This window comes from Theropithecus gelada, chromosome 13 (genome assembly GCF_003255815.1).
Source record: "Theropithecus gelada isolate Dixy chromosome 13, Tgel_1.0, whole genome shotgun sequence".
Lineage (NCBI taxonomy): Eukaryota > Metazoa > Chordata > Mammalia > Primates > Cercopithecidae > Theropithecus > Theropithecus gelada.
In genome coordinates this window covers 75,031,322-75,053,108 of record NC_037681.1, presented here as the reverse complement: position 1 = coordinate 75,053,108, position 21,787 = coordinate 75,031,322, and the positions used below count along the sequence as shown (strand labels likewise).

The following is a 21,787-nucleotide window of genomic DNA, read 5'->3' as shown; positions in this document are numbered from 1 at the left end:
TAAATGAGTCATTGTTAAGATATATTTCATTTGTTCAACTTGAGTTAAATGTCAAACAAGTGAAAGATGCTATTCTTATTTTATACCATACTTAAAAATTAAAGACTTAAGGAAACATTTTTAAAATTTATAATGTTCAAACTGGAATATTTAAATCATAAGTAACTATGAATACCTTTTTATATAGAAAGGCTCTCTTTGAAATTAAAAATCTTACACTGAAACAGATGACCCTCAAAGAATTTGAACTGCCTGCAGACTTGACATAACAATAAAATCCAGGAGACAATGGAATAATATCTTCAAAGTGTAAAGGGTAATTAATTGTGAACCCAGAATTCTACATTTAGCTATGCTTTCATTCATTAAAGAGTGTGGGTAACTTAAAGACATTTTCAGACAATGAAAGGTGAAGAGTTGGCTACTCCTAAACTCTCATTTAAATAACTGTTTAAGGGTATTGTGGTAGTCTGTTAAGTTGCTGGCCCCAGTGAATCAGGCCTTCCAGTATTCAAATCCTTGTATAGTCCCCTCCCCATAAATGTGGGCTGGTCTTATGATTAGCTTTAACGAACAGGATATGACAGAGGTAACACTATGCCAATACTAGCCATAAACTTTAAGAAAGCCTTACAGCTTCTGCTTTTGCATTCTTGGGAGTAAGAAGTCCAGCTACCCTGCTGGAGAAACCACGTGGAGTGACCACATGGAGAAGGAGAGGCCCAGTCATTCCTGCATCCCAGCTGAGTCCAGTCCTCAGTCCATCTGCCAAGTGAATGCAGCCACACAAGTGACCATTACCAAGACCAGACCAAGAACTACCCAGCTGAACTCAGCCAAGATTGCAGAACATTAAGCTAATAACATGATTGTTGTTTTAAGCAATTAAATTTGAGGTAGCTTGTTACGCAAATAACTAAAACCAATATTTCAGAAAGAAGTCAGTTAAATCAATTAAAATGAATCTTTTAAATAGTAATCTAAAACCTCTCACAATCTCACAAATAATAATTTTAAAAGTAATTCTTTGGCTGGGCACAGTGGCTCACGCCTGTAATCCCAGCACTTTGGGAGGCCGAGATAGGTGGATCACCTGAGGTCAGGAGTTTAAGAGCAGCCTGGCCAACTTGGTGAAATCCCGTCTCTACTAAAAAATATTTTTAAAAAATTAGCTGGGCATGGTGGTGGGTGCCTGTAATCCCAGCTACTTGGGGGGCTAAGGCAGGAGAATCACTTGAACCTGGGAGGCAGAGGTTGCAGTGAGCCGACATCACGCCACTTGCACTCCAGCCTGGGCTACAGAGAGAGACTCTGTCTCAAAAAAAAATTTTTTTCTTCATGGAAATAAATGGGGGAGAAAGTAATCCGAGTTATAGAGGGAAATTCCTTATTCAGACATTACACCTATTAAAATTAGACATAACAACTATGTTCATTTATAAAAGCATATGAGACTTTTACAGAAGCCCACAATAGTGAGGAATATCTAAACATGAAAACATCAGAGAAGATATTCAGATGCTTAGTGGTTACTCTACTTAAGAATTCAAATTGTAGCCAAAGTAATTACTTGAAAGAAGCCTTGTTAGATGAGAACTGCAAAAAATAAGGCAAAGTCCATGAAGAATATTTGAAATCCACTCTCTGTTTCTTGGAAACTTGATCTAATTAAAATTAGAATTTTCTAAACAAGTTGCTATCTAACCATTTATATTTTATCAACAAAGCCAGGATTTATTCAAACATACAATTTGCTTCTTATATTGGTGAGAACTTAACAGTTTTACTTTGAGAAATGTTTTTTTCTTAACTCTTTGTGTCTGCTTAAAGATCGTTCATCAGTAATATTTTCCTCTTAAATCCCACTCTTCTCAGTATTCTGATCTTATATAAAAAGACTATTAATATAAAAATAATAGTATAGATTTTCAAAATATAGTAAAAAGAAAAAACAAGCATAACTGTAGCAAAAAAATCGTTATGTTACATTTCGGTGCAAAAGAAGCAACACAAACTAAAACCTATTTTAGAAAATGAATTTTACCACCATATCTGAATTTGCAATTCAAAAGAACATTGAAATATCAAGTTGTTGATAATCAGCAAGGTTTTATTTAGGTACGAAATACCCCAGTCACAAATTAGATTAGGCTTTCCAATTTATAAAGTTTTATTATATAAAACCAAATGTGAACACTTACTCTTACAGGCGCTCAAATATGATGGAGCATAGCCATTTGTTAACTGACTGTGGATGGCAGCCAGGAAATTGTGTGTGGTAGAAGACATAAAGGGCGCTTTGAATTATCGGCACAAGATAACATTGCTGAAATGCCAAAGTCCAGGCGTAATTAAGTGGGCTGATGGAACAGAGTGACTATGAGATGACTTTTAATTGGTATTAGTGCATGTTTATATGCACATTTTTCTATGTTCATATGCTTATAGTTAAAAATCTGGCACATATAGATTAGTTTATATACATATTTTTAAATGTCACATTAAAACATTTTCTTTTTTAAAAATCATTTTCATCTAATATCCAAAGACCTAAAATATGAATAAATTGCAGGCCTATATTATGTAGTATACGTTACTTTACATTATGACTTTATTGAAGAATGTATAATTATCATTTAGCTAATATTTATTGAATCTGGGCATTGTTCTAGACCCTAGGATACAATAATTAACTTGGCAATGAGAAATGCCAACAAAAGAACAGAGAGAGAAAAAGAAATACCAATAAAAGAACAGAGAGAGAACCATGCCAGATTCTCAAGCTAAATTTCAACTCAACACACAACATAGTACAATGCAATTATTGATAATAGAAGCAGTTACCATTTATTGTCTACTATGTAGCAAACACTGTGTTAGGCACTTTACATTGTTTCTCACAACAATCCTGCAAAGTAGGAATTATTCTCACTTCATAAATTGAGCAAAACAGGATGATTAAATTTAATGGGTTCAGGTTCACACAGTACTAAGTTTAATACTGAACCAATATTCTAAAAGGAGTGTTGATAGAAATCAAGTTGCCGTGATTTCCAGTTAAACATGGCAAATTCAACAAGCATTTCCCCCATTCCTTCCCCAAGCCCCAGTACAATCACACTACAGAAATTTAAGAGGGCTTACATCCGTAAGGAAAAAACTAAATGGGAGTGAAGATGTTAACAAACTTGGAAGCTGGAAAACAGATGGATAATTAGCAATAGACTCAAGTAAACTACAGAAAACTGGAAGTTAGGTGCTATGGGGAAGAGGGTGGGGTAAAAATTAAGCCAATTCATGCCACAGCATTCTAGGAGTGCCCCGGAATCGGGAGGCCTCAGATGCCTCTGAGGCAGGGAGCGTGGGACAGGGGGACAAGGTGATGTTGCAGAGGACTGCTTTTAAGGGACTCCTGGATCTTCTGTCCTCCATCCTACGCAGAGATTTGGAGGATTTCTCTCTGGGCAAATTAAGTAGATCTACAGACCCTGATTTTGGGGGATCCCTTATGAAATGACTGAGCCCTGCCTTATGAACCCAGAACAAAGCCCATCTCTCCAGTATCATCTTTCACCACTCTTCTACATCCCTTCAACTTGAGTAGGAAAGTACCATAACTGCTCCTTATATGCAAAGGAATGGTTGGCTACCAAAGAAAGTTAAAGCAAAAAATCATATGCCGGCCGGGCGCGGTGGCTCAAGCCTGTAATCCCAGCACTTTGGGAGGCCGAGATGGGTGGATCACGAGGTCAGGAGATCGAGACCATCCTGGCTAACACGGTGAAACCCCGTCTCTACTAAAAAAAAAAAAAAAAAAAAAAAAAAATCATATGCCATATGTAGATACATATTTTAACCAGTTCATCAAATTTTTATTGGCATGCCAAGCCATTGTCTTTGAGGAGGTGTCCACTGATTGGAATTCCACTTTGTGTTTCTTGTGCAAACCATGCTTCTAATGCATCACTTCCAGTTTCTATTTCTTTGACATAGTATGAAACGTAAAGACACATTTCAAGCAAAATGAGTGAAGAATCCTTCAAGATTTTAAAAATTCAGTCCAACTCCTCTTTGTTTTTTTGCCTATACCTAATTAGCATTTTTAAAAGTTAGCAATTGACCTTTTATCAAGTCTGCACATTCAACTTTGAATGTTTTATAGAAACAACTGTTTTCTTACTCAGATTTTAATTCACAAGAATATGTAATTAGAATATGGAAATATAGTAACAAGTACATAGACATAAATCTGGTTTGGAAACAAGCTTGACTTTCAGAGAGTGTCTCTACCTCCTTGGTCTGAGTTATATTCTGTGCCTCTAAATCCTCACATGAGCAATAGAAGATAATGCAGGTAAATTTGACAGATCAAAAAGGGCCGTGTAGGCCATACCGAGGAATTTGAAATTTATTCTGTGAACAGAAGTAACTGGAGAATCTAAAGGAGGAGAATATCATTTGTTTTTTTTAAAAAGATCCTTTGACAATGCTGCAGAAAACAAAGAGGAGGAAGCAAGCAAGCAGGGTAATAGCGGCTATACTGCATTGCTTACAGTGAAGATGGAAAGGAGTAGATTTGGGGTCTGTTTTGGAGATAGAGGTGTCACGATTTGCTGATGGATTGAATGTAGGGGCAGGGAGCAAAAGGAGAGAGTTTTAGAATGCCTTATAGCTTATCAAAACGTGAGCACCTGGTGGGAGAGTGGAGGTGGCATTCACTGAGATGGAGAAGACTCGTGGGGGTAAGTTTGGATGGGAGACATGAAGCATTCTATTCCAGCCATATCAAGTTTGAGAAGGTGACTAGCTGTCCAAGAGGAGATGTTAAGTAGGTGTTTGGATATCTGAACTTGAAGCTCAGTAAAGAAGCCAGGGTTAGAGAAATCTGGTTTTTAGACTGGTTCCTTTGACCTTTCACCTTAAACATCTATTCCTTGTTTCACCCTCACTGGATAGTATCTCTTGATTACCTATATCACAAATAATGATGTTAGCACCCTTCTTCTCTTCTACTTCTCATCTTCTATCATTGTGCACTTACTTTTCTTATTAAAGATGCTAAGATACATTCTGTTCTGTAACCATATTTAAACTTGTGTCTATAGATTGAGCCTAAAAGTTGAAAACTACTAAACAGCATGCATAGTATTACATAATTACATACATCTTGTTCATTTAAGGGTCAAATGTTGTGCCAGAACTTCATTTCCTTCTCAGTGGGTGTAATGCCCAGTGCCACTTGAAAAAAAAATGGTTTAGTATCCATGCCAAATAAATTCCCTTTTCTAGGTCAAAAAGTATTTCCCCTGAGAACTTTGAAGATATTAACTCCATTGTACTCTTGCATCAGTGCTGCCTGATTCCATGTTGATACTTACTTCTTAGATGGTGGCTTATTTTTCTGTCCCTTTATGGAAACTTTTAGAATCTTCTGTTGCAATTTTGAAATGATATGCATCTTTTACCCCTTCATACTTAGAAGCACTCGGTAGACCCTTTTAATGCATTTTATGTAGGGAAACTTTCTTACTATTTTAGAGGTTGTGTAGAGTACTGTACAGCACTGGTTAAGAGTATATGTACTGGAGTCAGGTTAGCTGGGTGCAAGTGCCAATTACTCACTGTGTAGCCTTGGGCACGTTATTTCAACTCCATGCTTGCTTCCAAAGGAGTTCAGAACATGCCACTCTAAAATGCCACTCTGGCATATTGACTGTATTGAGTTAAAGGCACTTGAAAAACAGCAGATGCAAGAAAAACAGTCTGACCTTCCTTCTCTTTCTCAAAAGCAGGAGATGAAATTCCTGTGTAAAAGATATCCTCCTACACCAGAAGGAAAGCGTCATTCTCATCATCAAGCACAGGAATTTGAGGTGAGGGGAAATCTAGACAAATAAACCTGTTCAACTCACGCTTATCTTCCTAGTCACTTCTCTACCCAATTACCCTAGCCCAAAGTCCTTTGCCTTGTCCCATTTTTATAATTTTCTACTCTTTGTCCAATTTAGTATATGTGTTGTTTCTGTGTCTTTGGGTCTTCATTTCCTTATGAAGGCTCCCCTGCTATGTAAAACTTGTATTAAATAAATTTGTATGCTTTTCTCCTGTTGATCTTTGTGTCAATTTAATTCTCAAGCCCAGCCAAAATCACTAAGAGGGTAGAGGTAAAATTTTGCCTCCCTACACTTTCTTATCTGAAAAATAAGAATATTAACAGTATTACTACACTATTATGTTGCATAGAGTTCATGTGGGAATTAAATGAGTTACTATTCAGAAAGCTCCATAAAGTGCCTGGCAAATAGTATGTGCTCAAGAAATGTTATGTTTTGCTAATTATCTACCTTCATTTTTACTCCTCTATCTTCTGGAGCTCCAGAAAAGTTGGATTTCCCAAACAGATCCTCTGTTTTGCTTTCCTTCTCATTTTCGAAGCCTCTGTTTTGTTGTTTCATGCTCTGTGATATTTCCCTGCCTTTATCCTCCAAATCTTTTTTTTTTAATTGGCATAATTCTAATCTTTGGTTGTCCACTCATAAGAAGGGGATGGGGGATCAGCTTGATTTACTGAAATAACTGGTGTGGTAGTTGACATCTGGCTAAGACACTGCGCTCTAGTAGTCTTAATATTGGGATAGGATGGAGTGCTCATGACTGGAACCTTTATTTAAGGGACAGGCTTTGAAGTAACTCTCTGTCTCCTACTCGCTTTTCATTTTTGCTTTCCACTATGCCTGCTGGCTCGGCATGTAGCTCAGTCAGGGCTTTGGCCAGGCAGATTGTCTCTTCTTTGCGCATCTCCTTCTAGCTATTGCTTCTTTATTCTCTTTTATCTGTCAGTAGGCTTCCAGTCTTTTCTACATTCCAGGAAGTTCTTCCTTCTATTATCTTCACCCTTAGGAGTTTATTGCTTTGCTACTATTTATAGTAATAGGGTCTTGGAAGGCAGGGAACTTAGGTATGTGTGCTCAGTCTACTATCCTGAACCAGAAGTGGAAACTTTATTATATTTCTAAATGACAGGTCACTGTTACAGATTATCTAATAGCCCCCTTCATCAACTACCTTCTTTGAAGTGACAATAGTTATAACTATTAAAATGTGGTGGCAACAACCAGCAGAATGCTACTAAGTTTCTGACTTTGAGGCTGATGTTATTAATGATCAGTACAATTTTCATTCTGTCATATTAACTGTTTGGAGACGGAACTGTCCACTAGGAAGAAATAACAAACTTCCCAAGGGCTGCACTTGCTGTGTGTATATTTTCAACTTCTGTAAAGAAGTAACTTTTTCAGGAGGTGTCAGGACATCTAATACATCTTAGTTTTGACAGCAATAATTTGAGATAACAAAAAAGGTTTTTGCCACTGCAAAACCTTACCTATTCCACAAGAAGGCTTTTGCATCTTGCTGTGTTTGACTGGCAAAACCAGTGGACATGCTGGTTTTTGGAAGTCACTCCTCTGGGTACTCTTAGAGTCATAAGGTGGTAGGAAGACAGGTTCCAGTGCTTTACCATGTGACCACCAGTCACCCTTCATAGAAAATAATTGGAAACACAATATTGGATACTGTAGGGCATTTTCATTTATTGCTTGATGTCTATGGATATTCAGTAATTCACTTTAACAAGTTAGTGGATATCCTGGTACTAATGTGGAATTCTGAAATCTAGAAGTATCTTTTCACAAAAAAATGTATTTCTTTGAAGGCACTGAAAAATGAGTTGTCATGTATTTTTAGCTAAAATACAGCTGCTAAATTCTTAAGCTACCTTCCATCAACAAATAAAATGGTAAAAGTCAACAAAATAGCTGTATTTGTTTTGTACTACAATTTTGTTATATATGTACACATGTATGTATATATTTAAATATTCTAAAAAATTATGTTCTAAACTTTTCATTATGACAATACAAATAATGTATTATCATCTAAAAATGGTGGTTTTTAGAGTTTTTAGTCCCTAACCTGTACCATGAAATACATTTTATGTCATACAAGAGCACACAATGCTACACATACATAAAACTGAAACAAAAGTTTCACAAAATACTTATTCTTAATATATGCAGTGTGCTCAGCTGTTTTTCTCTTCTATTTTATTGCTTTCCTATTTCATTTCACATTGCTGACTGCAACTCAATGATTTATGGTTCACTAATGACTCAGTTTGATAAACTTTGTTTTAAGGGGAAATCTCTCCAATGTTACTGAATTTTAGTACTAAAACCTAAGTATACAAGAAAGGGAAAACTGAAAGATTCTTCATTAGCCTGTATGACAATTTGATTTCTTGGAAGTTCAGAGAGTACAGAGGGGAACTATTAGTCAACTTAATTCTGACCAAAATTTTAAAACTGGTTGTTAGGTGGTAGTAAGAAAACCCTTGAGAAACCCATGACACTTAGGAGTTCCCGGAATACAATTAGGGTATGAAAGTAACTTTCGGCATAATCAAACACCTACCATGGGCTATAAGGAAGCAAGTCTGCCTTTTAAAAAATCAACTATGATTCCATAGCCAAAGACTTCTAAACTATGATTCAAGGGGGATGAATATGCAATTCTAATAGGTAAAATTCTGACAATACAATTGGGGCTACATGATGCAAAAAGGGAGATGTTTCTTAAAAAAAAAAAAAAAAAAGCCTGTGTGGCTGCATAGGGAGTCAGCTCTCAAATGAGCTTAGTTTCTAAAAAGACAGGCACGTATAAAAGACACATACAGCATTCGATTTAAAAAATAATTAATGGAGTCAGCTTGTCAGAAGATTGTCAAGAAACTTGGAAGAAATTTATAAATTTGTACAGTTGTATAAATTTATAATTTATACAATTGTCAAAGGCAGCAAAAATAAGGTTTTCTAGAAAAATTGTTCATAGCTGAGTGAAATCCTACAGCCCCCAAAAAGGTTATCTTTTGTGTTCCAGCTAACCATTTGGAGAGAAGAATCTTGTTCAGGAAAGTCAGAACTACTCAACTTGAGGTTGTTAAGGAAAATTATGGTTAACTTGTAAAAGATGGGATGAACATGTACCAAAGAACTAAGCCCTGAAGAGCTGATGAGAGAGTTGGACTTCACTTTGTCAGTTTATAGGAGTGCCAGTTTTTAGGCCAATGACAAATTGTAAGCAGGAGTAATGGAATAACTGGTAATTGTAACTAGGGGAATTTCTGCAGAGATCACAGAAATTTAGGAACTAGTGCATTTTGGAGAATAGATTGGCTAATGCTTCATTTTTCAGAATGGGCTAAAAGGTGAATTTTAAAAATTAAGACTACTTGATGTAGATCCTAGGAAAATTCTAGAACAGATTACTAAACAGATGGTGTCTTCTCACTATCTGGCTGAAAATAGTCACATCCTACTGTTGTCAGAGCGCCTGCTTCTGGCAGCTCTTCTCTACTCCACTTCACAGTTATAATAGTGCTTATTATGCCCCAAGGTCTAGGATTTATAGGTCTTGTCTAATGCTCATAACAATTCTATGAGGCAGGCACACCCACTTTACAGATGAGAAAACTGCCAGGAGATTAAGTAACTTCCCCAAGGTATATCACTAGCAGACTGCTGCACTGCCACAATTCAAACCCCCAACTCTTTGTGCACACCTCTAATTTCTGTGCTGCACTGCTGTATCAAACCGGCTGTGGAATGCAAAACCAGGTAAGCACAAACCACATTAAATTATTGAAGAAGTGAAAATAGAGGCTCAAAGTGCATGTCTTAGTCTGTTTTGTGCTGCTATAACAGAATACCTTAGACTGGGTAATTTACAAGGATCAGAAATTTACTGGCTCACAGTTCTGGAGGCTAGGAAGTCTAACATCAAGCCACTGGCAGGTTTGGTTATTATGATTCTAGGATGGCACCTTGAACACTGCATCCTCACATGGTGGAAGGCAGAAGGGCAAAAAGAGGGCAAGAGGGGACCAAACTTGCCCTTTTATCATGGCATTCATTTCACTTGTGAGGGTGGAGCTTTCATGACCTAATCGCCTCTTAAAGAGTCCCACCTCTTAATACAGTTACAATGGAAATTACATTTCAACATGAGTTTGGAGGGGACAAACATTCAAACCATAGCAGCAAGTATCCTGAGAAAGTTCTTCTATGATAAGATTGTAAAGCATGCACAAACACTTTATATCATCTACTTTTGTTGATCAAAAACTTATTTTGCTAATATTCAAGTTACTGGAAAAATGACTCTGGGAGGAGCAAACCACTAGGAAATGGCTGATGGGCTTTAATTATTATTATTTGTTGTTGTTTTTTTTTGAGACAGGGTCTCCCTCCATCACCCAAGCTGGAGTGTAGTGGTGCAATTACAACTCACTGCAGCCTCAAACTCCCAGACTCCGGTGATCCTCCCACCTTAGCCTCCTGAGTAGCAGGGACTATAGACATAAGCCACCATGCCTGGCTATAATTTTTTCTTAAAAGTGTAATGCAAAGTTACCCTTAAGGCAGAGAGATAATTTCATCTTTTGAGCAAACTTCTTTTAAACTGAGAATTTTGCCAAAATGGTCTTTGTTTCACAAATATAAAGGAAATAGAGAACAGTTTTTCCTAAAATGTGACTGGTGACTTTAAGACTCTGCAGTTTGTGAAAGTGTTCTGATGGGTGTTATAAATTGGATGCATCTTCACTTTAGCTGAGTGAAATCTTACAGTCCAAAAAAAAGGTTATCTTTCATGTTTCTGGATAGTCTTCCTTATGCCTAAAAAGTTGGGTTTATTCCTGGAAGAGTAAGAGTGCGTATGTGCCCATGTAACATGTGCGTGCCTTTTTGGTCCAAGCATTTACTCATAAAAGATTATGAGATTAAGGAAAGAGATAGATGGAGGCTCGTTTTTATCTTTATCTCATACTGAAAGGAAAGACTAACACAAAATTTACTGCTCTGTGTACCATCACTTATATTGGATTGTGGGGGGTTAACACAGTTACTTATGACAAAAGAAGCTGGGAAGATACCTAGCGTGATGGCTCTGTCTAGGCGCTGAGCAACAGACCGTATCTTGCTGATGGTTGAGGGCGTTTTGCCTAACTCAAACTTTGGACCCAGAGAGGAGTTATCCCTCCCAGTCTAAGGCCTGTCTTCTTTCTTCCCCAGGATGATAGTCACTGGGCTCCATGGTCAGGAGGTGCCTGGAGATTCCTGATGACGGGGCTTCTTCTAACCTGCAGCTCTGGGAAGGCCAGTAGCTGTTGCACTGTGGGTCCCTTAGTCACATTTGGAAGCCAGTGCAAGGCAGTCTCTATGTTATACTCCTAGTACCCCTAAGCTTTCAGAGACGTTCTAGTAAAGATTACCTATTTTCCATTCTTTGGGAAATTAAGGGAGAATCCTCAGAGGAGAAGTAGTAAAAGCAAGTGAAGTATCCTAGAGAAACCAGTTAAGCGAATGTAAGAGGTCATAAGCCAAGCTCCACAGCCACAGTGGCCTAGCCAAGCTGGCTGGTGGTGGTCATCTGTGGAACATAAAATCATACTTCGTGGATTCCCAAGGAAATGTGGGCTTTTGACAAAACCTACACATAAACAATCACATTTTGTTGGTAGAGCTCAGTGGCTTTAAAAAATTGAAGTACCATCACAGACACTAGGGCAGCTAAGGTCACATTGGTTACACTGTACCTAAATTCACTTCTATTTTGCTATAGATGTTATGAGTGCTTAAAAAAAATGTTTCTAAGCAGTTCATGATGTACCCCCCCATAAAAAAATTCAAAAATTGTGTTCTGTGGAACACTAGTTCTCCAGCATATTAATAGGTGTTATACAAAAGAGGTGTCCACAGTTAAGTAACTTTGGGAAATAGTGAGAAAAACAAAGTTAAATAAGTTTATCACAAGATTTCTCAGAACCTTTATACACCAGTGTGAACTGTGAAGCTCTGAGAAAGATTTATAAAAATACAGCTTTTCCAAAACGTATATGACTTTGCAAATTTATTTTGTCAAGCACGTAGACAAGGATCAGTGCTCTGAAAAATAAACTTTTGAAAATACCAACCTAGTATAATCTCTTTTAAAGTACCAATATTTAAAAACATTTTTATTTTATTTTATTTTATTTTTTTCTTGAGACGGAGTCTCGTTCTGTTGCCCCGGCTGGAGTCCAGTGGCATGATCTTGGCTCACTGCAACCTCTGCCTGCCAGGTTCAAGCAATTCTCCTGCCTCAGCCTCACAAATAGCTGGGACTACAGGCATGCACCACCGTGCCCAGCTGATTTTTTGTATTTTTAGTAGAGATGGGGTTTCACCATGCCTGCCAGGCTGCTCTCGAACTCCTGACCTCGTGATCCACCCACCTCGGCCTCCCAAAGTGCTGGGATAGCAGGCATGAGCCACCGCACCCAGCCAAAAATACAAGACAATCAAACCAGTTTTCTTTGGAAGTGACTGAGCTAAAACAACTTCTTTCTTTTTCTAGCATCCCCAACTTTATGTTCCTAGGTAGAAATGTACAAAATCTTAAAAATCTTGTAAATAAATAAAACCAACAAATCTCGTGTTGCATCCTAAAGATAGTCTCTTAGCAAAACACATAAAACAACAGGTGTCATTTAAAATATTTAGGCAAGTTTATATTCTTTACTCTTATAAAGACAGCATTACCGTCAACCAGTTTTTTTCTTAACCAAGCTGACCTTCAAAAAGAAACCTGTCATCCTAAAGGAACAGTTTACAAATATGTGAAATATATGTTCTTTATTAATCCTTGGATACTTAGAAATGAATAGATTTAAGGTTCATTGTTGTTTTTGTTTTTTATTTTATTATTTTAAAATTTGTTTTTAGAGACAGGGTCTTGCTTTGTTGCTCAGGCTGGAGTGCAGTGGCACGATCATTGCTCACTGCAGCCTTGAACTCCTGAGCTCAAGCCATCCTCCTGCCTCAGCCTCCTAAGTAGCGGGGACTACGGAGGCTTGCTACCACACCTGGCTATTTATTTATTTATTTTTGTAGAGATGGGTCTCACTATGTTGCCCAGGCAGATTTCAAACCCCTGGGCACAAGTTATCCTCCTGCGTTGGCTTTCCAAAGTGTTGGGATCACAGGTGTGAGCCACCGTGCCCAGCCTATTTTCTTTCTTTTTGAGACAGGGTCTCACTTGGTCACTCAGGCTGGAGTGCAATGGCGTGAACACAGCTCACTGCAGCCTTGACCTCCCAGGTGGAAGCAATCTTCCTGCCTCAGCCTCTCAAGTAGCTGGGACCACAGGCATACACCATTACACCCAGCTATTTAAAAAAAATTTTTTTTGTATAAATGCAGTCACCATGTTGCCCAGGCTATGTTTTTAAAATATAAACTTTCCCTTCCTGCCACACCCAAATCAGACATGCTTGTAACTCAGTGATATCTTCAGTCTTTCTCTGTAACTCTCCTCAAAGAGCTTCCCTTTGAGCTCTTCATCTCAAACTCACTTTCACCATCTCTTAAAGGTCCAGCACTAATAATGATTCTACTACTGCTCTGTCACCTAGTCTTGCGGATAGTAGCTTTTAACACCTTTGTTCATTTTTTTTCCAACATACCGATAGAGTAAGAAGTAAGAGAAAATTAGTTGGGATAAAGTCTTTAAACTTTTATGTTTCATATTTCTATTCTCAAACCAGCTTCTTTTTCTTAGTACTGCCAATGTAAGGATGAGTTCAGTGAACAGTTTTAAATTCAACCCTGAACTAGATTTTGGTTCAGGTTGGATTTTGGTACCAAATTAATTTCCCCGGTGTAGGTCTGGTCTAACAATAACAATTGATTTCTTTAAAATCTGAAATAATTGGTACGAGAGCATAAGCAAGTGTACAAAATGAAGTACTCTCAATATGGCCCTTAAAAGGGTTTAGTTCATGACATTAAAGTACATTTAACCACAGGAATTCCTGCCCCAAGAAGATCTCACATTCACACCATGGTGTGCTGTCTATGACAAGAACAGATGTTATCAGTATGAAGAGAGCTCACAAAAAGCAATCTCCATCTAAATGTTAAATCACTATACCTAACACACAGAGAGATGAGGAAAGAAGTGGAGTAGGAGGAGGCGGACATTGGCACAGTGATCTGAGACCATTTAGATGGTACACATTTCCTTTTCCAAATATGTTGGAAAAAACCTACATGAGAAATTATTACCTTTGCTGTGACATATTTTGAATCCCATCTGTTGAACACTTGCCTGGCCCAGCACTGTACTAGGTCTTCTCTCATAGAATCCTGCTCTCAGCTGCAAATGAGTCCCCATCACTGCAAAGAGCAGTAGACTAGGATTCTGCTGCTACTAAGAGCTAATGTCTAGTGAGTGCTTCCTTTGTGCATTATGAATGCTCTTCTGCCAGGTTCCTACATGCTTACTCCCTCACTCTCCCTCAGGTCTTCACTCAAATGTCGCTCAGTGAAGCCTTCTCTGACCACCAATTTAAAATTGCATCTCTGCCTGCAGCCTTCCTTATCCTGCCTTGCATGCTGCCCTTACTACCATATAACATTCGAATACAGCTTACTTGTTTTATCTATTCCCTCACTAAAATGTAAGCTATGTAAGGACAGGAGTTTTTCCCCATTTACTTTGTTCACTGCTGTATCTCTAGTGTCTAGAACAATAACTGACAAAAATATTTCAATTCTCACAAAAATCCCATGAGGGACAACTACTATCCTTATTATATAAATTAGGAAACTGAAGCTTAGCATGACTTGCCCAAAGTCACATGGCAAGTGTGTTGCAGCAACAAAATGGAATGAACTAGTGACATGCTGCAGCAACATGGACAAATCCCAAGTGCTTTATTCTGAAAGACTGGTTCAATAAGCTACATACTGTATAATTCCATTAACGTGACTTTCTGGAAAGGGCAAAACTATGGAAAACAGATCAGTGGCTGTTTGAGTAGAGGAAGGGGATGACCACAAAAGGGCATAGGGGATCCTTTGAGGGTGATGGAAATGATTCATGGCTTGACTGTGATGGAGTAACACGACTACACTTTTACCAAAATTCAGAGAATTATACACTACAAGGGTAACTAATTTACTGTGAAAGGGTAGGTATAATAATGTTCCCTCCCTCTGTCCCTAAAGATTGTTCATGTTTTAATCCCCAAATCTGTGAATGCTACCTTGCATGGCAAAGGGACTTTGCAGATGTGATTAAGGATCTTGAGATGGGGAGATTATCCTGAATTATCTGGGTGGATGCAATCTAATCACAAGGGTCCTTATAAGACAGAGTCAGGAGAGTGGGTCAGAGAAAGATTTGAAGATGCTGTGTTGCTGACTTCGAACAGAAAGGTGCCATAAACTAAGGAACGTGGGCAGCCACTAGAAGCTGGGAAAGGCAAGGAAACTGATACACCCTTAGAGCCTACAGAAAGAACTAGGCCTGGCAACAGCCAGTGAGATGGATTTTGGAGTTCTAAGCTAGAGAATAAATATGTGCTGCTTTCAACCATCTTTTAAGTTTGTGAAAATGTGTAAGATGAGCAATAGGAAACTAATACAATAAATTGTACTGCAACAAACCTGACTTTATAAAAAAGATAAGGGAATATTTTTAGCATGGTACAGTCAATGAAGTGTGGTTTGGCTAAACCAATAGCCCTGGGTCAGAAATATGACTGTGACATTTGCTTATTACTTAATCTCAGATATGTTAATTAACCTCATCGGAATATGTGTTATCTGTAAACTATTTCCAATAAGACTTCGTAAAAATTGTTGTAGAGATTAAAGAATATAATTTATATAAAACACTTAGCTCATTCTTAGAACTTCATATGCTTTCAATAAATGATTATTATTTTACAGAAGGTATGTGAATTACTGAGTATCATGGGACATTTTTATATTAGAATATATATTGTAAATACAATATATACATGAAATTTCTTTAGTAACCCCAAAGCACTACTTCGTGGCAATAATCTGAGCCAATCTAGGGAAACAATTACTTAGATTCCCTCCCTGTATCTGTATTGTTTATATGTAAAAGTCATGTGCCAAAATAGTTCCAGGTTACTGCTTTTAACTATTGCATTATGATAGGTACTACTCTGAGATATGTCTGATCCTTTATAGTGTGACCAAATTATTCTGCAAAACAGCGTCTGAATCTAAATCTCTATTTGTATACAATGAACATCTGTCCAACCTGTATTTCTGGCCCTTTTTTGGGATCTATGTAGGGAACTGGTTCATTGTATGTTCTTGCATTTGTGTTAATGAATTTAGCATAATATATACGTCCTCTTCCGACATGTGGTTTTGAATGTTGCATGCTTTTTCCAGGTTTTTTTTCATATTTAATTTCTTCATTTTCAGTTACATATGCTATAGCAGCATCCTCTATTTTATGCTGTCTGAAAAACACAAATAGTAAATCATTTACCCAAGTAACCATTAAAATATTGAGTCAAAATTACATAAAATAAGATTTAAATATATTACAAACATCAGTCAAGACAATTTAGGCTGTATTAATAGTTAAAAGGGTTTGTGCTATTAAAATGTAGGCGGCCATTTTCTAATTCTAAATCATATAAGCGATAAAGGGATTTGTGTTAATAATGATTACTCATTATAATATACCAGTGCAGTGCACCACCTCTCATTTGCTTGGAGTAAAGAAAGAGTAGTGATTGGATTATGCTTCCAAATCATGTTTGCAGTACTTACGTGTGTGGACAAGTTACATCCTATACTTAACTCATCTTCTTTAAAAGTTTTATTACCAAGAGAATGGCTTTATTCCCCCCTTGACCTAGTAAACAGCTATCTGGACAAGGATACACCAGTTAATTTTCAAAAGCTTGTCTGGCAAACTTAAAGCTACCAAAGGAGCACCATTATTATCTTTTCAAGAAAAGAACACTACATGGCAGTCAAAATAAATCTCTTCATTTTTTGCCACTAATAAGGACACTGGTACAAATATGAAAATTACTAAAATATTTTTAAAATGTACAAGAAGAAACAGCTTATCAGATTTTTCTCCTTTCAAATAAGGAGAAACTGAAATTATAAAAGGCAGTATTTTTAAAATTCACCTACTTGAAAAATAAAGAATGAAATATATGAATTTGAATACTTTTTACATAGCTTTTAAAATCAAAGCCGTGATCCCACAGCAGGTGAGTCAATGAAATCCTAAATTCACAGAGAAAGCAGGTAGCACTGTTTAACCTTACACACAGCCGTTAAAGTATAACACCTGCCTTCCTTCAAATGAATGCCAGGTCCATCTCTTCTATCGCATCGTTTTCCTTTTTTTCCCTTTTTGAGACGGAGTCTTACTCTGTCTCAGGCAGGAGTGGCACTATCTCCGCTCACTGCAACTTCTGCCTCCCAGGTTCAAGTGATTCTCCTGCCTCAGCCTCCTGAGTAGCTGGGGCTACAGGTGCGTACCACCTCACCCGACTAACTTTTGTATTTTTTATTTTTAGTAGAGACAGGGTTTCGCCACGTTGGCCAGGGTGGTCTTGAACTTCTGACCTCAGGTGATCTGCCAGCCTCGGCCTCCCTAAGTGGTGGGATTACAGGCATGAGCCACCGTGCCTGGCCCACGTCACTTTTCAATTAAAATCCTCAAGTAGTTTTCCATTCATTTGCAATAAAATACTGCCTCCTAATTATATTTCTAAGGTCCTGTGTGAGTTGCCCCAGTGAATCTCTTCAACCTCACTCAAGACCCTCCAACCAGACTGCCTTCTGTCAGTTACAGGGATACATCAATCTCTTTCCCTCACAGCACCTGCACATGCTCTTCCCTCTGCCTGGACAGCTCTTTCCCAGCTCCCAGCACAGCTGGCTCAGGATATTTAGGTCTCAGCTTAAAACCATCTCCTCAGCAGCTTTTCCTAGATTTCCTTCCCCTACCACATGTATTCTCTATTTTAATACTTTGTTCATTTCTTTTATTAACACCACAATTTTTTATGTACCTAGTTTTTTGTTTACTTGTTTTTAGTAAGCACTACAAATATCCTTTACTAGTCAATAAGTTCCATGAAGGTGTAGATTGTTGAATTCACGTGCCCAACATCAGGGAAAGCGTCCTGTTCATCCAAGGTAAATGGACCGCCATTATAATATTTACATATTTCTGGTGAATCTGCTGGAGTTGTTTACTCTGGCTTTGTTTGAATACCCTCAACCACCCCTCCAGTACACATAAAAACAATATTCAGAATCCTTGGATTCTAGTTCCTTCTTCCCAAAAATTACTTTCTGCAAAGGATTTGGAAAAACTGATTACTGGTAAAGTGTAAAAAACTTCTAAACCTTTTTCTATTACCTTTCCAGAGATATAATTATTTATTTAAAGGTAGAGTCTTTGGGGTCAATTTATTGTAGGCTTCTGGCATCAGTTTTTTCCACCTGTTTCTCATAGTTATCACCCAACAATATACACTTGTAGTGATCAAGTCCTTGAAGAAAAGGACTGGGGCTATTTGCTTATATAGTTAAATTCATTTGATTAAGCACTTGTGGTGTGAATGCCTATGGGTTGATAAGTAAGCGTGAAATACATGATTCTAGCAATCTCTTGCCAGAAGAAAAGCACAGATAAAAACACTGATGGGCTCTGAAGTGAGTCAGACAGGGACTGGAAGCCCAGTTCTGCCATATCTGAGCCTTTGTCTCATTTGCATGATAGGAACAATACCTATTGTAAGAGATAGGAGAATAACATTGAATAATTCATTGTTTCAACAGATATTTATTGAGTTGCATGCCAGGTGCTGTTGGAGGCACTGACGATAAAGCAGTGACAAAACAAAAAATTCCTGCCCTCATAGAGCTTACATTCTAATGGGGGAAAGGCAGATGAAAAAGTAAATTACATAGTCTGTTAAGTGCTAAGGACAATAATAAAATAGGGAGTGGGAAAAGGGAGTGCATGTATGTGGGAGGTAGGTTTGCATTTTTAGGTAGGGTGGAGGCTGCACTGTGAAGGTGGCAATTGAAAAAAGGGGGGAGGAGAGAGCTAAGTGGATATTTGTGGGAAAAGCATTCCAGCAGAGTGAACTGTAACTGCCAAAGCTTCCTAGCAGAAGTGTAACCATCCTTAGCGCACTGCTTCTAAAAGTATGGGCACTGGAGTAGCAGCACTGGCATCAACTGTGACCTTGTTAGAAATACAAATTTATGAGCCCCATTTCTTTTACGTACCTAGTTTTTTGTTTACTTGTTTTTAGTGAGTACTACAAACTCAGAATCTCTGGGGCTGGTTCCCAGGAACGTGTTTTAACCAGCTGTTTAGCTGATTCTTATGCACGTTCGAGTGTGAGAACCATTGTTCTAGGGTCAAAAATACAGGCTTTGGAAGAAGTTATCACTGGCTCCACATCATTCCTGACTAGCTGCATGTACTACCTTGATTAATAGTCTCAATTTAAGGTACATCAGAATCACCTGGATGCCTTGGTGGAAGCCAGATTATTGAGCCCTAGCCATAGAGTTTCTGATTCAGTGTGTCTCGGGGGTGGGAAGTCCCCAAAATTTGCATTCCTAACAACCAGGTGCTGCTGATGTTGGTCTTTATCACTGCAGATGATAGCTGAAAGGGCTGTTTGCTGTAGCAGAGTCCTGTCAGAGGGAGGCAAGAAACGGGAAAGGGCGCGTTGTGTAGACTCCATAGGCCATTGGAGGAGCCTTGGCTTTTACTCTACGATGTCGGATGGAGAACAGCGATCTAACCTGGGCTGTAAAAGGACCGCTCTGACTGCTGTGTTGAGGAGGCTGCAGAGGGGAAAGGGAAAACCAAAGCCACCAACTGGAGGGCTGTTGCAGCATCCAGGCAAGAGAAGCTGGTATTTGGGACTGGGTGGGGACAGTACTGAAAGTGATGAACAGTGGTAGATGCTGGATAATTTTAAAGGTAAAGCCTACAAAATCTGCTAATAATTGTGAGAATTGTGGATGACTTCAAGAATTTTAGACCTAGTAATGCAAGTCAAGTCCCTGACACACAGTATGTGCTCAGTAAAACGGTGTGTTTTAAAAATTATTGTTGTAAGCGCTCAGCCAAGTGGAAATTAGAGAAGCAAGAGGACTGTCTGAGCTTGGCCTGGACTGTCCGTGCTGGACCCCGGCCTCCCCCTGAAGGAGGAAAATAGTTTTTGGAAGGGGAAATAAGACACGAAACCCCAGCACTTACTGATGCTTATCTTCCTTTCCCTCCATGGGCCTCTACGGGACCAGGCAGCGAGAAGCCTCCCGGGAAGAACAGGGACGCAGCCCTGCCAGGAAAAGCGCGCGCAAAGCGCGGCGACTATGACTCGCGCGTTGCTAAGTGACAGGCGCTAGGCCTCAGAAAGGGGCGTGGGGGCACCCCTGGAGTGCGCAGGCGCAGTAAGTGGGGTTGGTGGGGACTGTTGCTCATCATGCGCGACTGCGCGGCGAAGAGGGCGGGGGATGCCTGGCCGGGTCTCTAGGCGTGTGGGCTTGACGCCCTGCGTTTGAACTTGCCCTTCCCACTGTAGGGCCAGGAGGGGTGTTTATCAGGACGGATTTGGTCCTTGAGGATAGGGGAAGGGGTGTTTCCGGAGCCGCGGGGCAGCGCTGCTCGCGTCTCCGCCGCGCCCGGAAGGTCGTGGCCCAGGCGCTACCACGGCTGCCCAAGCTGGTTGCAAAAGTGCGGGCCTGCGGGAAGGATACTTGTTTTCCCTTGAATTATTAAATACTGTGCGAGTCGTGATTCGTTCCTCCTGAGTTGCCTAGCCTTTACTCCAGAAAGCTTGGTTGTCACTGTTTTCCACCATTTCTGACAAAACCTTCCCCGGCTGGGCTGCCAGGATTAAAATAGAGCAAGGGAACACTCATCTCCAGCAAATGAGGCTTCCTGCAGTGTGTGCATCTGTTGCAGCCTGAGCGGGGTTCGGAATAGGGTGGCTTATGCAGCGGGTTGGGGCTTGTACGTGTAGCACTTACCCCAAAAGAGCAAGCTCCTGGGAAAAGCCGTTGCTGACTTGCATCCACCTTCTGGCCCTGGAATTTCTTACTTCATTTCACCATTGCCTCCCAGTTTCCACTACCAGAGCCAAAAGTCTTTGGCATCTGTCATGGTAACTCATGCATTTCCCTGGATAACGGAAAACGAAAAGTGCGGAGTTGAATTCTGCCTTATACTAGGCTATGCATATGCATATGTTTGGAATCCAGAGTCAGTGTTCGTGTGTGTATTTACGTTCATCTTGGAGAGTGATGGGGAGAGCGGAGGTTGGTCCTAGGACTCATTTTATGTATGTGACCTGAAATCCTATCAGGAAGAAGGATATATGTATAAATTTGACACCTAGTGACCTAGATACCTGAGTGTGGACTTTGTTGTTAAAGACTGGACTGTGTGTGAATGTGTCATTGTGTGTGTGTGTTTGGTGAGTAAGGAGTGGATGAGTAAATAAATATGGGGTGAGAGGGTTGAAAACCAGAAAGCAGAGGAAACTAATATCAGTTGAGCTTCTACTAGGGGACCATGCATTTGTTAGGCATTGTATTAACCACCACCTGCTTACCTGGTCTTATCCTAACCATCACACTGTGATTAGGAGCTTAGGGCCTGGGAGCAGTCAGTGTTTAAAACCTGGCTCTACCACTTACTAGCTAGTTCACTTGGGCAAATCACCTAACCTCTCTGAGCCTCAATTTTTTTCATCCACAAAATGGGGAAAATACCTAGGGTTGTTGTGAGGTGATGATTTAATACAGGCAGAGTACTGAGAGCAGGGCCCGATGCTTAGTAAGTGCTTTGTCATTATTTT

The 21,787-nt window shown here is 39.2% G+C and overlaps 1 protein-coding gene across 1 annotated transcript in view; it reads right to left on the bottom strand.

The window, feature by feature from the left end:
* C13H2orf73 (chromosome 13 C2orf73 homolog) overlaps positions 1-20,210 on the bottom strand; it is a 29,859-nt gene extending 9,649 nt beyond the window's left edge. Inside the window, exons 1-3 of the mRNA XM_025354544.1 lie at positions 20,185-20,210; positions 16,177-16,384; positions 7,385-7,538 (exon numbers count right to left, since the gene is read on the bottom strand). Coding sequence (XP_025210329.1) covers positions 7,385-7,538; positions 16,177-16,384; positions 20,185-20,210 — 388 coding nt within the window. The remainder of the gene's footprint in view (positions 1-7,384; positions 7,539-16,176; positions 16,385-20,184) is intronic.
* Positions 20,211-21,787: the final 1,577 nt, after the last annotated feature.